Raw genomic sequence first — 20758 nt, 5'->3', positions numbered from 1 at the left:
AAGGTTTGTCCACGTTTAGCTTATATCAGTACTTAATTTTCATGGCTGCATAATATTCCATTGTATGGATGTACCACATTTTGTTTATCCCTTTATTCATTAATGGACATTTGAGTTGTTTCCACTTTTTGGCTATTAGGAATAATGCTGCTATGAACATTTGTATACCAGTTTTTGTGTGGACGTATGTTTTGAATTCACTTAGGCATATATCTAGGGGTGGAATTGCTGGGTCATATGGTAACTCTTTAACTTCCTGAGGAGCCTTCAAACTGTTTTCCAAAGTGGCTACACTATTTTACATCTATCAGCAATATATGAGGGTTCCAATTTCTCTACATTCTTATCAACGCTTGTTATTGTCCTTTTTTATTTTAGCCATCCTAGTGGGAATGAAGTGGTGCATACTGGCATTTCTGTACTAAGGTAGTTAGGTTATAGGAAGATAGGTATATACCTCCAAAAGCCTAAGGTAGCCTTCTCCAGTGTACCTCTGCCCATAGTCAGTCTTTTTTCTGAGTAGAAAAAGGAGAACGTATCTTGGTAAATATTTATTATGAGCCTAGCATAGTACAAGTACATAATTCTGTGGTGATGGTAAAGATATAACATGGTTCCTACCATCAAGATGTTGAAAGTGTTATTGGTAAACAGATATAAATGAAATAGACTTGAAACAGAAATAGGTGAAATACAAAACTGTATAGAAGAAGTTGATAAATAGAAGAGAATCAAGTAGCTTAATGTATGGTCAAATAGTGGGATCAAATAATGGTGGTTGGAATTTTCTGGAAAAATGTAGTTTCAGATGACTGATGGGATTTGGGTAGTCACAGAGATGATAAAGAACATTCCAGGCAGAGAGCAGAGCCAAAGGGCTGCCTATAGAAGGGAACAGCAGAGTTCTTACACATGGAGAGAAGGAGGTAAAGGCCAGTGCATAGCCAGTTACAGGTAAGGCTAGAGTGACTGCAGCCACCACTCTGAATACATATTGATACTTTATTCCTAGCTGCCTTTAACAATGAGTGAAATTCTTGGTTAAATACTGTTAGCATGTATTTCAAAATAGACAGTGGTACCAAAACTTAAGAACCTGACCTCTATCCCTACTGTCTGCTTTGGAGAAGAGTTTGTGAGGGGTACAGGAATAGGGGAGAAGTGTGGCTGGTGGGCACTGCTTCTGTGACCCGTGTGGCCTTGGGCCTTGGGCCTCTCCATAGCCCTGTTCTTGCCCCCATGTCAAATAGGGCTGGATTTCATTGAACTGTGATTCTGCAGCACTGTATGACTGATAGTGACAGAATTGTAAGTGTGGTGAGAAATGAGCATAGGCAGCTTCCTCCATGTTGTCAGATGCAAAGGACATTTTTCAGTCCCTGTCTTATTCTTCCCATGGCTTCTGGCTACTTTGTGACTGTCTCCTTTCTTGTCCTCTGTGACAGCGTGTTCTTCCTAGCTCCTCCTTCCCAGGCTCTGTGGCTTGCTCCTCAATTCACTTAGCCTCTCTGAGCTCCAGCTTCCTCATCTGTAAAGTGGAGATCACATGCCTGCTTTGTTAGGGTTGTGGTAAGGTTGAATGAGAGAGCATGCCAGTCTCTAGGCACTTCCCTACACAGCAAATGCTTGAAAGGGCACAGAGGTGAGAGCAAGAGGGAGGCAGAGAGAGCCATAGAGGACCCTTTAAGAGAGTGCTATTCCCGTGTTCTTAAAGAAAGTCTTCCTTTATTTTACTTTTTAAACATTTATTGGATTAAGTGAAGCCTAAGTGATAATAATTTCATACCAGTAAATAATACCTACCCAGTTCACATATTTCCATGGTAGTAATGTCCTGTGATGTTCATAGTGCTACTGAGAGGCATTTGGTCAGGATTACACAGTGATGGGACCTGAGGTGCAGAGCTCAGTGTCTTGCTGGGGTACATAGGGCAGGTCTATGGTAGGACTAAGGCAGCAGGGCTCAGACTCTTCCTTCACTGCACTGAACAGCTGCAAGGTATTTCAGCAGGGGAGTGTGGAGCAAGCTGGAGTCCCAGGGGGAGGCAGCTGCATAAGCAAGAGGTGGCCCTGCTCTGTTCCCCAGCCTGCTGTCAGCGCTCCTAGGGGGAAGCAGTGCAATGCTGGGGTTTGCTGCTGTTTGCTCATGATGGTTCAGGAGACTGGCTATGTTTCCCTTTCTACTCTACCTTGGAAATAGGGAACAAAAATAAGGACTTGTGGAAGGAGACCTCAATTGTGGTGCCATTGTTTTTACTCGTATCCTGGTGGTTTTGATTGAAGCTTTCTAAAACTCCCCAAATCTTACACTTAGTGCCATCTAGATGCTTTCATTTAGCACATAAGAGTGTGTTGATTTCTACTAGTACCTGCATGGTGGGCAGTGACATTCACCTGCTGCTCCCCATACCTCCTGTTTCCCCTGGCCCTGTCATTGCATTACATGGTTTCAGCCACTCTGAGCTCCATGTCACTGCTGGAACCAGCCACCGCAGTCCTAGTGGTAGCCAGGCCAAGAAGTTCATTTTCCTGTTGGCCAGAGGAAGTGCTGGTTGCTTCTCTGTGAGCAGGATTTCCATTTGGTGAGGAGGCAGCACTGTGAATAGTGAATGTGGGACATGGGAAAGAGCATGGGCCAGGCCTGACATGGGCCTCGTTGAGCCCCTGTGTCTGGGTCTGCTCGCTCATGTGCAGAACTGAGGAAAGCTCCTCTTGCTCTGCCTACCACATATAAGGCCTTTCTTTCCAAATACATAGAGGAAATAAGCCGAAAGCAGCCCCTATCCTTACATAGCTTATATTCTAAAAATAACCATAACAGAAGTACTGTTCTATATTGAAGGGCTCTCCTCAAATACATTATTTAAACCCTTCAATTATTTCCCCCATTTATTATTTTCATCTCTCTGAAGAAAGATAAAGATCATTATTGCAGATCATGGGGTCATAGATCTGGGAATGTCACCCAAGCCAGCCCTCTCCTTTACCAGTGAGGAAACCTTAGCACAGAAAGGCTGTATAACCTGCACAGCTAATTAAGTGATCAAACCAGAGTTAAGACCAAGGTTTTTCACTACTATTTTGGGGATTTCATTTATTTTGTTTTGTTACAGCATAGCATGCTATCTGTCCAAGCACTTAAGAAAGGGTAAGAAAGCGTTAAGGCTTAACAAGCACATTCATGATGAAAAAGTCATAGATGTTTCCTTTTTTGTCAGAAAAGAGATTTTGACCTCATGAAGTATAATAGGATGAAGATTCTTGTCCCATTTTTAGAAACACAGGTTTGAAAATCTGTATTCATGTTTTTCATGTAGTTTTCAGTACAGGTTTTCCAGTAGTAATACATTCTCTGACTGAAATGCCTAAATATCATACCTGTTTGGAATAATATTGAGATGCAGAGGTCAAAAGGAGGTGACTTTCCAGATCTTTTAGCTAAAGCTGTAATTGGAGTTTGGGAGTGACAACTTGAATAGTCCCCTGAAATTGATAGGTTGGGAAATATGGTGGGCAGCATCAAACTCTTAAAGAACTGAAAGATTTGAGGATTGTGAGCAATGATAACCAATCTTAGCCTTACATCCTAAGGACTTTGCCAAAAACAAAGTCACTATGCAAATTCTCAGAGGCTTTCAGAAAATGGTGTATCAGTATCCACTTGTTCCTCTACTTTACTAATCTTGTTTCATCTGTCCCCACCCACCCCTTTCTGTCCCTACTGGCCTTACCCTAGACCCAGCCCCAGTCATCTCACACGTAGACCATTGCACCTGCCCTCACTGTCTTTCTTCTCTTGTTCTCCCTCTTCTTTTGCCAAGCTAATCTTCCTAAAATGGCTGTTTTCATGTGCTGCTGATCTGTTAAAAATGCTGAATGGCTCCTGAGTGGCTGTCCCCAGTCTGCCTCCATCTGCTTCTGCGGTCCTTGCTCCTTCTGCTCCCTTCTTTTTTGCCAGTCTAAACTGTTCATGCTCCTTAGGCGCATAAAGCACATTAGTGCAGTAGGTGAGGGTGTGGTCTGAGCAGTCAGGCAGCCTGAGCCCAAATCCTGCCCCTCCAGCCTTGTTACCTCAGGTAAATTAAGTGACTCCTCTGGCCTCCCTTTTCTCATCTGTTAAGGGGGCCAATAAGGTTTTGTAAGGATTACATGAAATGTTATAGGTAAAAGTGCATGGAGCAGTGTCTGGCACTTAGTAAGTACTGTTAGCTACTTATACCAGCATTGTTATTATCACACTTGCCTCTGTGCTTTGTTCCTGTTATTAATTCCACTTATCTAATTCCTTTACTTCCTCTATGGCCCTCGCAGTATCTCATCTCCCCTTCCCTGACAGCGCTTGCTTATAATCTGTCTCGTCCCATGTTTTCAGCTTTCTTTGCGTTATCAGTGCCAAGCATAGTGCTGGTCCAGACACAGTGGCATCCTCAATGCCTCTGTCACTTTAAGCACACTCCCACCTCAGGGCCTTTGTGCTGACTGTTTTCTGCTTGGAATGCTCTTCCCCCAGGTGGTCCATGGCTGCTCCTTCATTCAGATCTCTGCTTTGCACATCAAAGACCCTCCCTGACTGTGCTGTTTAAAATAGTATCTTTCTTCACCTTATGTATATTAACCTGCTGGCTTTTTTTCATAACATTTATCATTACCAGCCAATTATAATTATTTTCTCACTATCCTCAGTTGGACTCTAAGATTCATGAGTATGAACTTTGTTTTATCTACAGCATTATATCCCTAGCATTATATCCCTAGAACCTAGAAAAGTGCTTGGCATGTAGTAGGAGTTCAAACGTGTTTCTTTCATAAATGAATGCTAATGACAATCTTACATTTGTATAGGGAGATTTACAGTTTGCTTTCACATACATTCTCTTCCTTGCTTCCTACCAACAGTGATGGAAATATTATCAGCTTCTCTTTGCAAATGAGAAATCAAGCAAAAGAGGCCTAAAGCCTTGGCCAAGGTCAAACATCTTATATAGTCTCTGAGGTCTTCTGTTCCCTAAGCCCAGTGTCGTTGCCACGCACTATTCTTTGTGTTAAGTGCTTTGGTGGTGGTGGTGGTGACGGAGGGCAGCAACAGCGGCCAGCTTGGCCTTGGAGGATTTCACAGGAGTTACAAACCACAGGGATAGACTGAGGGGGGTGGAGAATGCAGCACCTGCTACAGTGGCTGAGCCAAGTGATTTCACCTTCCTAATCGTGTTTGATCCTCCCAGCAAACTTGCAGAGTATCTAGAGCAGGGGTTACTGTTCTTATCAGGCCAACAATGTGCCTCATCTTTGTTCTCTCCTCTGTCTATTTTATCCTCTCCTTTGTCTTTTTGCTTCTCCCCAACAGTGATTTAGTTCCTATACCTACCTTGTTTGTGTTTTGATGTGAATTAACTTTTAAGTTTTCTACATGTACATTCCAGCATTAGAAGTACAGAAACTGACTGGGAAAGGGAGTGCACACATACATGGTATCACATGAGCCCTGTAAGCTGCACGAGGTCAGGGAGGGAGATTGTTTCTGAATGACACTGAATAAGTAATTTCATCAGCAACATTTAAGGGTCACTGGTGTGTGTACAGTACCAGACTAGGTGTCATGGGAGATACACAGGCATACTACAGTGTCCTGCCCTCAAAGCTTTTGTACTCTACTTGGCAAGGCAAGCATGAATATGTAAGAAGTAAAATACCAACCCACATTAGAAGAAATATTGCAGAATTCTAAATGATTATCAGTGATTGTTATAGACCAAAGGTTGGCAAACTTTTCTTTTCTTTTCTTTTCTTTTTTTCTTGGTGATTGACCAGTACAGGGATCAAACCCTGGACTTTGGGGCAAACTTTTTCTGCAAAGGGCCAGATACTAAATATTTTAGGCTTGTTGGCCATACAGTCTCTGTCACAACTTCTCAACTCTGCTGTTGAAACTCAAAAGCAACCGTGGAGTATACAATAAGTAACCAACGGGCATGGCTTGATTTGGCCTGAAGGCCTTTGCCTACCCTTTCTCCAGTAAGTTCTGTAGATTTTGTAGTTGGTCGTGGAAGGTTTTACTGAGGAGTTAGGAATTGAGCAAGGTCTTTAATACCAACTAGGATTTGACTAGTGGAGAGTAAGCAATTGAATAAAAGGACAAATTAGGCGACATGAGGAATGCTTAGGAGACATTGGACAAACCAGCCTGGTGAGTGTTTATACACTTGGCTCCTCATTGACTAGATGTCTTTTATAAGGGTATTTCTGAACATAAAGAACTAAGCTTGTATCCAATGCTCTGGGCAAGTATAAAGTCACCACCCCAACTGCAGTTGGAGAGTGGGGTTGGGGGGCCTTGAGTAATTGCTCTGCTTCTAAGCTGCTTCCTCCCCTGGTAGAAATGTAATTACTTGTCCTCTTAGGTTCACTGCCAGATCTACCACCTATTAGCTGTGTGACATTTAGCAAGTGACTTACTCTGTGCCCATAAAACAGGGATAGTAATGATGTCGTTATGAGCATTTAATGGGATAATCCATGTAAAGTGCTGAGTACAGTAGAACTAGCAATAGTAAAAGCTCAGTAAGTGATGGCTGTTATTTTTATAACCTCTAAATTAGATTGAAGACATTTGTGTTGCTTTGTTGCAATTATTTTAGATTCCTAACGTGAGTATATGCTGAAGATAACTCGACTATTTCACTTTGTATAAATAGATTAAACTGATGAGCTTTTTAAAAAGATTTAGAAGGTGGGAATATTTTTCTGCGTTAGTCTTATCTCAAGGGACCAAATCCCTCCTAATCATTCTTAATTCATAATTCTTTGATTAAGAATTCTTAATCATAAGAGCATATCTGCTCAGGTTGATGGCCATAGTTCACACTGCCTGAGAATCCCAAGGTAAAAATTTTAGATTAAAATGATTCCAGGTTTGTAGTGCCCCCAGGTGCACCAGCAAATCCACTCTGAAAGAACAGACTTTAAACCCAGGTCTCAAAGACTTCCTACAGATGAACTTCCAGTGAATATGAGTTAATAACAAGAGCAAAACCCCTCACTATAATACCATGAGTGAAGTTCAGTAGGAATAAGAAATAATAAACTGCAGAATTGTTTTGCAGCAGAGACATCAGATGTTGGACTTAGCAGATAAAGACTATAAAATGTTAATGTAATTTTTAAAAGAATTAAAAGCATGGAAGAAGAGATAATTGTAATTGACCAAATATTTTTTAAAGAATCGGTAATAGTAGTAGGGCCTGGGTATTGGCTGGCTCCTGGTCTTGCATCTGAAAGAGCAGTGCTCTTTCACGTGCAGACACACACACACACAGAGTTTTCTGAGTGTTTCTATTTTTTTGGTTTGTTCCATTCAACAAACATTTTCTGTACCAAGCACTATGTTAGGCACTGGGTAGAGAAGACTACAGATATGGTTAAGAGATGATGCTTGTCTTTAAGGAGCTTATAGTCTACTCTTGCCTTTGTTTTCCAAAGGTGATCAGTCTTTGGAAGGCTGAAGACAAAAGACAATGGAGACTTCAGTCTTATTGGCCTAACAAGATTTTTTGGCTACCATTTTACTGCCCACGCATAGCCAGGTCTGTCCACCAGCATACCAGTCAGCTCAATTCACCTGTACTAAAAATTAATTAGTACATCTCGAGTACATAGTGCCCACTATTTTGGAGTTGTTACTTCATTGGTAGACTTTTTTGATAACAGGGATTTCTTTAGTTTTTGGTCTTTGTAAGCTCCCTGCTACCTAGAACTTCTAACTCACTGCCCAAAGAATTCATTTAAAAAATTAGGATAATATTTGAACAGGGAAACTGCCTCAGGCATTTTATCACTTAAGTAAAATATTAAAAAATATTAATTCTTAAAATCATAACCTAGTGTAGTAAAGACATTGATATATGTACTCATAGGTCCAAGTGAAGTAATCAGCATCATGGAAGAATGAAATACTGAAAGAAAATGGGGGAGTGATATTGGTCTCAGTGGGGGCCTGAGGAAACCTTCAAAAAGGAGGTGGCATTTGAATTGGGTTTTGAAAAGTGACTGGGATTTTGATAGTTGGAAAAGAGGTGGGGATCATGGGGAGCATCCTTGAATGAAAGAAGAGCAATAACGAAGGAACAGAGGCATGAAAGTATGAGGACTGTTTCTGCAGAAGTGAGAAGTGTCTCTGGAAACCTAGAAAAATGGGACTTCCCCCACTATGGAGTTTCTTCACCACCCTCATTTTACCCTGTTACTGTGCATTTCATTTTATTCCACTCGGGATGCCCCCTGTTGAGATACTTGAAGGGGAATAACTTCCTTGTGCACATTAATGAGATTGTCTGAAATAAAACATTTTATTTATGTGACTGTGAAACCAAATTTTCACATGCATTACTAAATGATATCTTGAATGGGTGGTTGGGGAATGTTTTTCAGGTTGAAAATATCCTCTTACATGACCGAGGCCACTATGTCTTGTGTGATTTCGGAAGCGCCACCAACAAATTCCAGAATCCACAAACTGAGGGAGTCAATGCAGTAGAAGATGAGATTAAGAAGTAAGCTTTTCCTCCTTTCTTGGAGTTTTGTCCATTAACAAGTCTACTTTCAGTTTATGGATGAGAAGGTCAGGGCGGGGAGAGAATGGTTCTAGTCAGTTGTCCTTCACCTGAGAGCATCATATTCACAGTTGGGTTGTTTGACTTTAAGTGAAGGATAAGGAGGGTGTTCACAAGCATTGATCACAAGCAATCTACATAGTACTTTATCAATTTCTTATCATTGTATATAGATATTTTATGACATCATAAAAAGCTTATAGCCCCTAAAAAGCTTGGTGATGTACACACCATAAAAGTACTGTGATGTTTTTAAGTGTGATCACAACCATGACATTGTCAGTCAGACAGATGTGCATTTTACTGAAACCTTAATTGCTGCTTCCTTCCTGCTTATAAGGAGTCCACCTGCAGCCTGGCGGAATTAATGGTGAGTAGGATTACTGAAGTCTACAGATATTGAATCACTGACTTCTATGAGAAAAAGCTTCTTTAGATTTGTGACTCCAGTAAAAGCCTGACCCATTTTCCCCTCTTGTCCACCGTGTTGAGTTTTTCACAGGCAACAGCACTTACTGTTACTACTAATAAATCAGTAGTCTAGCCTGCACACTTATATCCTGATCCTCTCTCTCCTTTCGTGCATCACCCCAGGCAGCCAAGCCTGGGGAAGAAGAATTCTGGTCCAAGGCCGTGATGGACATCTACACCAGTCCCATCTGGGATCTAGAGACAGACAGCACAAATCACGTGCTTGGTAACACCAAGACACTCACTTTGCGGATGTGCTTTACACGACTCTTTTCTTGAGCCAGAGATAAGAAAAAAGCTGTTGTTTCAGCCCTATTCCAGGAGCAAAGAGCAAGGGCTCTTGATCCCATCAACCTCCCACCCCAGCGCAGGGCCCACTTTCTAAGGTTCACAGCCAGTACTGCATGTGCTTTAAATATGTTGAGCCACATTCAAAGGGTTTACTATTTTAAAAAACAAATCAGCAAAATATATCAGACAAGGATTTATAGAAAATTTTATCATTTGAGGACCCATGAAAAGTTGTTTTTGGAGTTTATTTAGTGCATTAGTGTCTGGGTCCCCACATGACCTTAGATTAGAAGGACTGCTGCTAGAGGGCCATGGTGTGATGATATAATTGTATCAAGGACAGCCTTTCATTTTATCTGCACTAATATTTTCTACTCTCTTCTGCAGATTGCTCCCAGGAAATTGGATTCTATTAATCTAAAAATAAAAGTATTTCTGCTGCTCCTGGCTTTTAATTATAGCATTGACATATTTAACAAAAAATGAATCTCTTGATTGTAGATACACAACACTGTCCTATCGAGCACCAGAAATGGTCAACCTGTACAGTGGCAAAATCATCACTACGAAGGCAGATATTTGGGTAGGTGTCAACTAACCTATCCATACCTCAGATATCAGCAGTCTTGATTGTAAACTCCCAAGTTTAATGCAGACAGTTCTATAGCACAATGGCTGCTGTACCATGTCACTGTTTACTTATCCCTCAGGGTTGTTCTTGCTTGATGTGAGTGGACCAGCCACTGCTTCTTAAAGCATGACAAAGAATATTACTCTAGAGCTCTGTGAAAATTATTCAGGTGGTTTTCACAAATATATTACTAGTTCTTAAGAGAAAAACAGGTAAACTACTTGTTCTTTAGTAGAGCATGATTTGATAATAATGGTAGAAATACTATAATTCGGCTGATATTGTCATTGGGTTCTAAATTTAAGTTTCTAAGAGATTAATAATATGTAGTTTTTATCTGTTAGTAAATGTGGATGGGGCCGGTATCTCTCACTAGATCCATTTGCAGTTGTGTAAATAAACTACTAGTAGCAGTTTGCTTTCTTTATTTTTTTAGGCTCTTGGATGTTTGTTGTATAAATTATGCTACTTCACTTTGCCATTTGGGGAGAGTCAGGTGGCAATTTGTGATGGAAATTTCACAATTCCTGATAACTCTCGATATTCTCAAGATATGCACTGCCTAATTAGTAAGTATTGCAAGTTTCTAGTTACATGTTTTATCTCTAACACTAAGAATGAATTGGATTAGATTCAAGGAGCAATGGATTTGATGCATACATAAAGAATTAGTTGATAATGGTTGGGAATTTCAAGATAATGTAACTGTCTAGTTAGAGTGGTAGATCTTTTTGCTGGAAATCTAAACTCTGTTTCACACCTAAGCCAGCCGCACGGGCAGAAATCCTAACTGTGCTTTGAGCCGTATAGTACTGCTGTGTTCTATTGCAGTCTGTATGAAAGCTCTGGTACCAAAAGGAATTCAGCTGACTCATACCAAGCGATAAAAAATTCATCTTTAAAAAAAAAGAAAAGAAATTCGTCTTTGCAAAACTGGAAGCAGCTCAAGTGAAATTGATTGCAGTGCATTGGCTGGAATGAATACATAATTAAGACTATATAATTCCATGGAACCAGGTTTTTCCCCTCATTTAGGTTAATCACTGGATTTTGATAACCAGCATCTAAACTCAGTGCTTTGTTTAAAATAATCTTAAGATTCCCCACTCTTTCAAATCATCATAGCAAGCATATGTACTAACATTCATTAACCAGATAATAGAATAAGTAATCTTTGTGCAAGCCCCTGTACTAAAATTCTAAAGAAACAGAAGATTTTTATCATCTTTCCATATTGGTCAAGATATTTGGCATCTGAGTTTTAACCATTATACGTTATAAATCCTGAGCAACCCAGTTTGGGTACTGGGTGGGGATACACTGGAAAAAATAGAAGCAACAAATGTGGGGAGGAGCCTCTGACATTTGTTGGGTTCTACTTGTACCTCATTTAATTCTTAAAACTCTTTATATATTAAGCATAATTATCTATCCCTCTTATGCAAATGAGGAAATTGAAGCTGAGAAAGTATAGGTAACTTACCCAAATTAACATAGTCACAGCTTTTAAGTGACTGCCCAATCCATTCTGCCAGTTTTATCAATCAGCTTCTTCCACTTATCAAAAAAGGTATGTAAAGAATGGCATTTAGTGATTGTTGGATTGTTTTCAGAGTTAAAGCATTATACCTATACTAGAATTGGAGCTATGTAAGTGAGATTTGAAGGAACTATGGGAAAATGGCCAAATATGATTTTAGACAGGATTTTTTTGGTAATTTTTTTTTTTTTTTAACATTTGTGCAGTAAATTCACACTGGGAAAAACAACTCTTTATGAATGTCTATAACATTGACATCCTACCCAAACTATTTCAGTTTACAAACTATTTGAAGATTCTACTGTCACCTTAAACTCACAGGTCTAAAATAAAATTTATCATCATTGCACCACCTCCCTGCTTCACTTACTCCCAATACGAAGTGCCCCATCTTCTTTTCAGTTTTTCTCATGGTATCACCATTCAAGCTTAGATAAATGAAATTTAAGATTTTCTTCTGGATCTAGCTAGCAAGAGAGAGTGAAGAATTAGCCATTTCGTAAGCTGCATTAATTCTCTTTTTGGAGTTTCTCCTGTTTGCAGTTCATTCTCTTTATTCTCATCACTGTCACCATAGTATATATTGACCCTGCCAGCTAATGCCTGTACTATATTGGCCACAACCTTCTCTCTTCTGTCTTCAATCTATCCAACATACCCTTACCTCAAGAATAATCTTATAAAAACATCACCCTCTCATGTTCCTGCTGAGAACTTCAGCGGCTTGCCAGTGTTCTCAAAGTAGGGCCCAGATTCTCAGCATGGCATTTAAGGTCCTTCGTATTTGGTTCCATCTCACTCACCCATTCTCTCTCAACCCTGTCCTTCTGGTTCCTCTTGCCTTTCTTCAAGTCTTTCTTTGCTGAGGGTATTCTCTCACCTGGAATGTCTTTTTCTCTGCTTTCCCACTGACTGCCCTCAAGGACTAGCTTAAGTCCTCATGCAAGGCCTCACAAAGCTGCAAGCTCACTGATCTTTTCCGAACTTGGTGTCCAAATCGTTCATTTTATTACTAAAGCAATAAACTGCCTTGCATTGTCATTTGTATATATATGTGTGGGTTTGTGTTTTCTTAAGGATTTTTTTTTTCTTGAGGATTTTTCCAGCTTCAGAGATGGCAAGAAGCTTAAAAGACCTGCAAATAGACAGGTGATCTATAGATCACAGTAAAAGTAGATATGTGTATGTTACTTTGTAATGTCTTTTAAAACTGGCAACCAGCTAGTATCTCTAGGCAAAGAATAATTAAATTCATGAAGTTTGGGTTTTGGTTATAATTGTTAAGAATAATCATTTGTTTAGCAAGATAGTATGAACCAAGGAAGCCAGAAATAAGACCGTGTAACCTCCTGGGTATAGAATATGAAGGTGCTAACTTTCACATTGAGAGCCTGAGTATCTGTTGTGCAAGGCACAGAATATGAACTTCAAGTATCTTGTTTACAAATTCAAATACTTTATTTCCTTGTGGATATTAAATATTTAGGAAAATTAGAGCTTCCCCTTTCTGAGAGGGGAGGAAAAAGGATAATTGTTCTGTCTGACTTTTTTGAGAAAAAAATTAAAAAACAACAAAACTTTGGTAGTAGAGAGAGGAAAAATTATGCTTCCTAGCTAATGTAGTAACTGTTAGGCTGTTATTAAATATGTTCACGTATGTTTGTCTTAGGGTATATGTTGGAACCAGACCCTGACAAAAGGCCAGATATTTACCAGGTCTCCTACTTCTCATTTAAACTACTCAAGAAAGAATGCCCGATCCCAAATGTACAGGTACGTGAGTGGTGCTTTTTAGGGGAAGTAAACATTATCAAATTGCCATTTTGAATTCCTGGGGTACTAATCAGCTGTTTAAATGAATGCAGATATCCTTTGCTTTATCTACTAGAGGGCATTCAAGCAAAGCTAACTGTGAAGCAATTGTTATAAAGAGAATTCCATTTCCCCATGGCATTTAATTATAAAACTGAGGCAACTACACTGAAAAAAAGATATACCCTACGGATTGAGTTGAAAATTTGGGGTGAAGATTGACCAACTTCATGTCTTGCCAGCTTTCACAGTTCACCAAGTGTCACATGCCTATTGTATTTAGAGGTGGTTAGGCAGGCTGCTTTCCTGAGGCAAGGCGCTGGACTTGCACCTATGCCTTTTGGAACTTAAGTTCCTTGTCCCTGTTTTCCTTCCTCGCAGTGGAGCTTTCTTGATTTTGCTTCTGAGCTTGGCATCTGTAACTCACACTCCTTTTTCTCTACCCTCCCCACACACATCAGGCCATAAAATGTTTTCTACACCTAGTAATCCTAAATTCCACACTCAGTTTTCAGTGTAAAATGCTTACAAACACCCTTTTTACAATCTTGGCATATTTTTCATGTCACATTGTGATCCAATTCTCTTGTATATTTCACTAACCAGCGCTATAATAAATAGATTCCAATCTGAAATTTTCTTCCTAGTTTCTCCAGAAATGAAGTTTCAATGTCACTACTTGCGCTTAAGAGTGCTGTTAAATAATACTTATCTTTTACTCCCACGTTTGGAATCAGTTGCAGGACTCATTCAAGCAGAGCTCAGAATATTGACTTTATTACTAATAGGGTTGTGTCAGAGGACAGAGCTTGACCGGTCAGGCTCCCTAACATTAGATCCACATGACTGAGGTGTCACAGCCTGATTCCTGTGGGACAGGTTCTTATGTGACTAAGGGAGGGTAGGGGCAAACCAGTTGAGCTCACTTTTTCTCCCAGTCGTATCAGTCAGATAAGTTACTCTTGGCTGGGAGAGGAATGCTTGAAGGGTGGAGGAGAAGCTCAAACAATGTTTTTAGCAGAAATTCCCCCCACCTGAACACATGAAGGAAATGAGAGTACCCTCCTCAAAAGCCAGTTTTACAACTAGTATTTTGTCAGGTTTTCCAGGTTGAAACAAGTGATACTATACAGTAGCATCACATGACTGTGTTTTCTTTTGCAGGCCCACTTTCCCATTCATAAAGTTAAATAATGTGAAATATAATTGGAAGCATTCGAATTGGTAACTAGTTTTACAAAAGTAGACTTTGTAAGTCCCATGTCATTTGGTGAGCAGTTGTTTCATGACTGGCAGCAGCTAGCTGGTCCTCCCTCAAGAGGTGATATGAGATAGATGGTGCAGAATTGAGTAGTGCTGCACACTTTTGGGAAGGGGTGCTGGCTTGGCAGCCAAACATTCTGGGTTGCTGTAGTTTCCTCCCAGCATTCTTAACTAGAAGACTGAATGCACCCTGGTTGGCACATTAGTCAGCTCTAACTTCTCCAAGATCTGGCTGGGAGTTTGTATATAATATAAGTGATAGAAATCTCATTCCCATTCCTTTCGTAACATCATACCTGAACTGTGCTGTAGGAGGAGAAAGATACTGAAATCAAGTCACAGTGAACTTAGCCTGACACAGAGATGGAGAATAATCAGTGAGAGTGTGCTGCGTGCAGGCAGCTCTCTCTTCTTTTCTGTTGCTTCCCTGACCGTGGCTGAATCTGATACGCATTTGCTTAACTTCCCTTTCCTCTACTAGACAGAGATCCAGGCCTGAAAGCCACTCCCGAAGATCCCAAAATGTATTTCCATCAGCCCCAGTTAGGCTGGTTATTCTTTTAAAGAGGAATTTGTGATGTCCTTTTTTTTCTTTTCTTTCAATTCTGTAGAACTCTCCTATTCCTGCAAAGCTTCCTGAACCAGTGAAAGCCAGTGAAGCAGCTGCAAAAAAGACCCAGCCAAAGGCCAGGTAAGAAATACCTTAGTGTCCTCAGGTTGCTGCATCAGCAGGGGAGGATGCCTTGTGTTTCTTGATTCTTATTTTTGCCTTGATTGGAGGCTGCCCAGATCAGGAAAGTAAGCTCTGACTCCCCCAGGCAGAAGCTGTTCTTTGGGAATGCAAAGAGGAGTATAATGAAATACCGTCATCTGCATTCAAAAGATAATCAAGAACTCTACAGCTGTTTCCTTTGATGCGGCCTTCAGAGATGAGTCAACCACAGACTTTAAATGTTGCCACTGTAAGAGAGTCCTAAACATGTGTCCTGGCATTTGGTTATCCTAGCTCACCACTCTAATCCTCCACTTCCCTTTCTTTCTGACTTTCTATGGCTCCAGCCACATTAGGAAAGTACAAGTCAAAGCACTAGGTTCATGAACAGCAGAAGACCCTGTGGGTCATAGCTAAACACATTCTGGGCAACCTAGGGTCTTCTGGGAAGTAGATGCCAAGAGAGGATTAGCCAAGCAAAGATATTATTTGGGGAAATGCCTATGTGAGAGGAAACAGGGAGGGAGCCAGGAAAGGCTGGGAGAGCCATCAATAGGAGATGCAAGTCTGACCCAGAGAGAGGGAAAGAAGGATGGGTGGAAGTAACTGCCACACAGTTTAAGTAAGGCTCGCCAAAGATGTCAGGGAGTCTTCGCACCAAAGTCTAACAGCAGAAAAATCCCCTATATTCCAGGAATTTCTGTGGCTGGGATATGAGGGATGGGAGCAACCTACAGGAAGTGTGGCCTCAAGGCAAACAGGGCAGTGGATTTGGGGAGCGCAGCTGCTGGACCATTGGTCTTTTACATCCCATGTAGATGAAGGTCTACAAGGCACATTTTCATAGCTTCCACATTTCAAATGTCACATTCTGGATGTAGCCCAGGAGATGTTTATACCCCTCTTTTTTCTATCACCCTCAAATGGCGAGGAAACGTTAGCAGCAAACTGTGTCAACTAAGTACCTAGATAGGAATTTTAATAGAACAGTAAAATAACTTCTATATTTAAAAAAATTCTTGAATATTTATAGAATGCCTGCTGTGTACATAGTTATTCCAGATGTGGCTTAAAGTAACGAGACTTTGTTTTTTAACAAACTTAGCAAACTTTCTTAACAAACAAGCAAAACTTGTTGCTTTGTTGTCTGTCGATTTCTTACAGTAATTCTGCCATGCTCACCTCTTTGAGAATTGGTTTTGGAGCTGATTTAATTAGCTTACTCTTTGGGTTTATGGCCTCCTTGTATTAGGCCCAAACCTGGTATATACAGAGGCTAAGCAAGGACCCCTTTCCCCATTCCCACAAAGCACAGGCATTCAGGTCTATACAAACTAACATTTTGGACACTACAATTTATAGAATGGTTTCGCAGTTACTGATAACATTTGATGTTCACATCTGCCTTATGATATAGGCATTTGTATGTTTCTCCATTTTACACATGGAGGACCCAAGATATAAAGAGGTTAAATGGCATGCCCATTATCACACAATCAGTTAATGGGGAGCTAGAACTCAAATATAATCTTCTTTTACTTCAAATCCCTTTGTTTCTAAGATGCTTTCCCCAGAAAGAGACAATTGGAGGTTCCTGCATTTGGATTTCTACAGGAGACTGTTCACCTCCCTCACCCTTGGCCTTTTCTTTCTTACATCTTTGTCCTCTATTCCAACATCTGTCCCACTTTTTCTTTTAACCTCCCTTCCCCAGGTTACAGCCTCCCCAAATGTGATAGCTTTTGTATTACCAGTTCTCCACCCAGCACAAGAGCATCCCTCTAACAGGATGCCAGTGAAAAGTTTCTGGGTCCAGCTTGGACATATGTTGGGGTTACGACATGGGGCCAGCTACTTGGCCTTAACCTCAGTTATACTCCCTAAAGTGCAGTTTCAGAGGACAGTCAACTGATCTGAGTTAGGTAGTAGCCAGCTGCCTGGGCTGTTATACGTGAATGGAAGTTAGTATCTGGGCTTTTGCACCATTGCAAAGAGCAAGCAGAGAACACAGCAGTCCTCCCTGTATTAGTTTGGATTAGATTTGGCTGTAAGTTACAGGAAGTCCAAAATGACTGACACTGGCTTATAGGAGATAGAAGTTTTTTTTTTCTTTCTCAAGTAAACAAAGTCTGGAGGTAAGTAGTCCAGGGCTGGTATGACAGTTCTGCTCCACAAAGCCCATAGGGACCTACGTTTCTTCAAGCTTACCCTTCTCCCATCTCTACAGTATAGCCATGACCTCATGTATCAGTATGGCAGCATCCTTGTTCCAAGCAGAAGGATCAAGAAATAGCCAAAGAAGAAAAGAGACAAAGGGCATGAACCAGTTATTTCTTAAGTTTTCTAGAAACTGCCACGCAATAAACTGCTGACAGCCCATGTAAGGCTAGAACTTAGACAGATGGCCATGCCTGGTTGCAAAAGAGGGTGATCCTATATGCCCAACTAAAAATTGTATTACTGTGGAAAAAAGAGAATATGAGTATTGGAGGAAATGGAATTCCTTTCACACTCCCCATTTAAAAATCCTTTGTCTTGAATTATTTACTTATTCCTTCTAGTGTCCATGTTGGATTCACTCATTTGCATGCTTTTTATTGTAGAGATACCATTTTCATAGCTGATTCTAACCAAATTTGAGTTTCCTCTGTGTCTGAAAACAACCTGCCTCAAACTCCTCTTTGCGTCATTACCCAAAATGTATTCTGTGAAAATCTAGAGGTTATTGGGTAAAAGGGTCCCAAGATCAAATAAACCTGAGGAACACTGCATTCTACATAGCATTCTTTTTGAGATTTTCCGTGCACACTCACACGTGAAAGGCTCTGCTAGAAAGGAATCTGATCAGTATATTTTGATCAGTGTTAAAAACATATTTGCCTACCAAGTGCCTTTTTTCAGAACATTTAGTAACACTGTAACATCCTGGGGACCATCCTTTGGGAAGTGTTGACTAAACAGATCTGGGAGGTTTGGATGAATGTTGACAGCAAGCATCATGTGCTCTGCCCACCTCTTTTCCATTTTCCCTTTAACATGAATCTTTTTCTTTCTTTTCCTTTTCTAGACTGACAGATCCCATTCCTACCACAGAGACTTCAATTGCACCCCGCCAGAGGCCTAAAGCTGGACAGACTCAGCCAAACCCAGGAATCCTTCCAATCCAGCCAGCCCTGACACCTCGGAAGAGGGCCACGGTTCAGCCCCCTCTTCAGGCTGCAGGTCAGTAACTAGTGTAGATTGATTTGAAACTTGATATACCTCTTTGGTGTCCTAGACAATAGAGATGTCTTAGAAAGCCTGGTTTTGCTTCCTTGAAGAATAGGAGGTAAGCTACAGTTGAAATTGTATGGCAAGTGGCTGGCAAAAGGGAAAACCTCTCGTTGAATTTTGGGATGGATCTCCATGACCCCTGAAGCCCGTTGTCTCTATTTTTTCTATCCTTGGCCCTGATTTTGTGGTGTGGTCCATTTATCTCTTACCTACCTCTTTAACTCACATAGCTCTCTTTGCCTTTAAAGAAATGACTCACCTCTTTTTGACACTCACAGAGGAATATTGCTTCTTTAATGCTTTGTCTCTTGAAGCACTCTTGTATCTATCGCCCCTCCATGTTTTGGTATTCTGTTTCTAATGAGATGAGTGAGCTTTATTTTATAAAGAGGATTGATCCAAAATATGAAATAACTGAACACAGCCATTACTTCCCCTACCAGGAAGCTGCCTTTGGTGAATTTGTGGCCATCTACTTGTAGCCAGGCATCCAGACTGAGAGGTTGTGTAAGCTACACGTAAAACATGGAAGAATGCTTTTGCCATGCAGCATGCCAGCAAGTGCAAGGATTGTGTTTATGTACAGTAGCATCAAAGGCCACTTGAATATGTAGATACTCAGGGTGCTGACTAAAGGAGTAATTGACTAAATGGGATGATGGATAAGGGAAGACTTTCTGAAGGAGGCAAGTATTGAACCTTGTTTTGAAAAATTTGAAGCATATGGCTTAGCAAGAAGATGGAAACACATTCCAGGTGGGACAGAGCATGTGGAAAGACAGTGGGGAGCACATGGATTTGGGATAATTTGCCCAGTTATCACCCCCCTCTTCATTGCTTTGACAAGACAGATAGCTGTTTTTGTCTGAAAGAGTTTTGAACTCACTCTTACTCTTTATACTCTTTGCAGGACCCAGCAATCAACCTGGCCTTTTAGCCAGCGTGCCCCAACCAAAAACCCAAGCCCCACCCACCCAGCCTCTGCTGCAATCTCAGCCCAAGCAGCCACAGGCTCCGCCTACCCCACAGCAGATGCCTTCCACTCAGGCCCAGGGTCTGCCCACTCAGGCCCAGGCCACACCCCAGCACCAGCAGCAACTCTTTCTTAAGCAGCAGCAGCCACAGCAGCCACCACCACAACCACAGCAGCCAGCAGGCACGTTTTACCAGCAGCAGCAACAGCAGGTGCAGACTCAACAGGTAAGATGGTCAAAGTGTGACCCTTGCTTTGCATATCTGAGTCACGACTGTGAAAAGACCCACTAGGTAAAGGTATGTTCTTTGGGAAGCACTGGGAAGATAGAAAGCCACTAACCATTACATCATTGTTTCTCATAGATGTAGATGCTAGAGCATCGAGAAGTGGATTGATTACTTGGACTCCTTTCACTGTTCTTCTCAGGCCGTGGGGAATTGATCACTTGGTTGATGAACCTCAGTGAAGGAACTATTTTTTAAGGACTTTTTTTCCCCTTCTATTTCTAACATAAGTATGACACCGTTATCATACTGGGGAAAAAGTAACAGTAATTTCTTATTATCATCACATATTCAATAGTGTTTAACTATTTCTCATCTCATAATTCAAATTGGCTTGCTTTGGTCAGGATCCAAATGAGGTCCACATAAAGTATTTAGTCAGTATATATTGTTTTCCATTATCTTTTCATATATATTTTTCATAGTTTTTACTATGATCACAATTCATTTTACAATGACTGATATATCTTTGAAGTCCTTTTTTACCCATAGGTTCCCTCCCTCCTTTTTTCCCCTTTGCCATTAATTTTTTTGAAGAAAATGGGTTATATGTCCTGTTGAATTTTCCACATGCTAGATTTAGCTGATTGCATCCCAGTGGTGTCATTTGATATGTTCCTCCATCCTTTGTGTAAACTGGTAATTTCTTGAGGCTTGCTCTATATTTGACTCAGCTTGACAGTTCTTTGTTCTTCCTGTTGTATAACATCAGGAGGCCTATAATGTCTAATTTTCCTCTCTTTTATTAAGATCAGGCAATGTGTTTAGGTTATCTGTCTGATCTGTTTGTTTAATGTTCCCCATTAGCTTCACAGCCATTGCTGATGATTTCCTAAATCTGTTAATTTGTCAGGGATGGCAAAACGATATTTTAGCATTCTGTCTTCATTTAGGGGCTG

At 40.7% G+C, this 20758-nt stretch overlaps 1 protein-coding gene across 11 annotated transcripts in view; it reads left to right on the top strand.

The window, feature by feature from the left end:
- The window catches only part of AAK1 (AP2 associated kinase 1), a 174897-nt gene that overhangs the window by 100400 nt on the left and 53739 nt on the right, over nt 1–20758 (top strand). For all 11 annotated transcript variants that reach the window (XM_063078924.1, XM_063078919.1, XM_063078917.1 and 8 more), the window contains exons 6-12: nt 8425–8546; nt 9870–9951; nt 10436–10568; nt 13209–13312; nt 15226–15305; nt 18394–18548; nt 19510–19799. In XM_063078924.1, the coding sequence (XP_062934994.1) occupies nt 8425–8546; nt 9870–9951; nt 10436–10568; nt 13209–13312; nt 15226–15305; nt 18394–18548; nt 19510–19799 (966 nt within the window). The remainder of the gene's footprint in view (nt 1–8424; nt 8547–9869; nt 9952–10435; nt 10569–13208; nt 13313–15225; nt 15306–18393; nt 18549–19509; nt 19800–20758) is intronic.

This window comes from Cynocephalus volans, chromosome 14, assembly GCF_027409185.1.
Source record: "Cynocephalus volans isolate mCynVol1 chromosome 14, mCynVol1.pri, whole genome shotgun sequence".
Classification (NCBI taxonomy): domain Eukaryota; kingdom Metazoa; phylum Chordata; class Mammalia; order Dermoptera; family Cynocephalidae; genus Cynocephalus; species Cynocephalus volans.
Note: the sequence above shows the minus strand (reverse complement) of the source record. Positions and strands in the feature narration are given on the sequence as shown.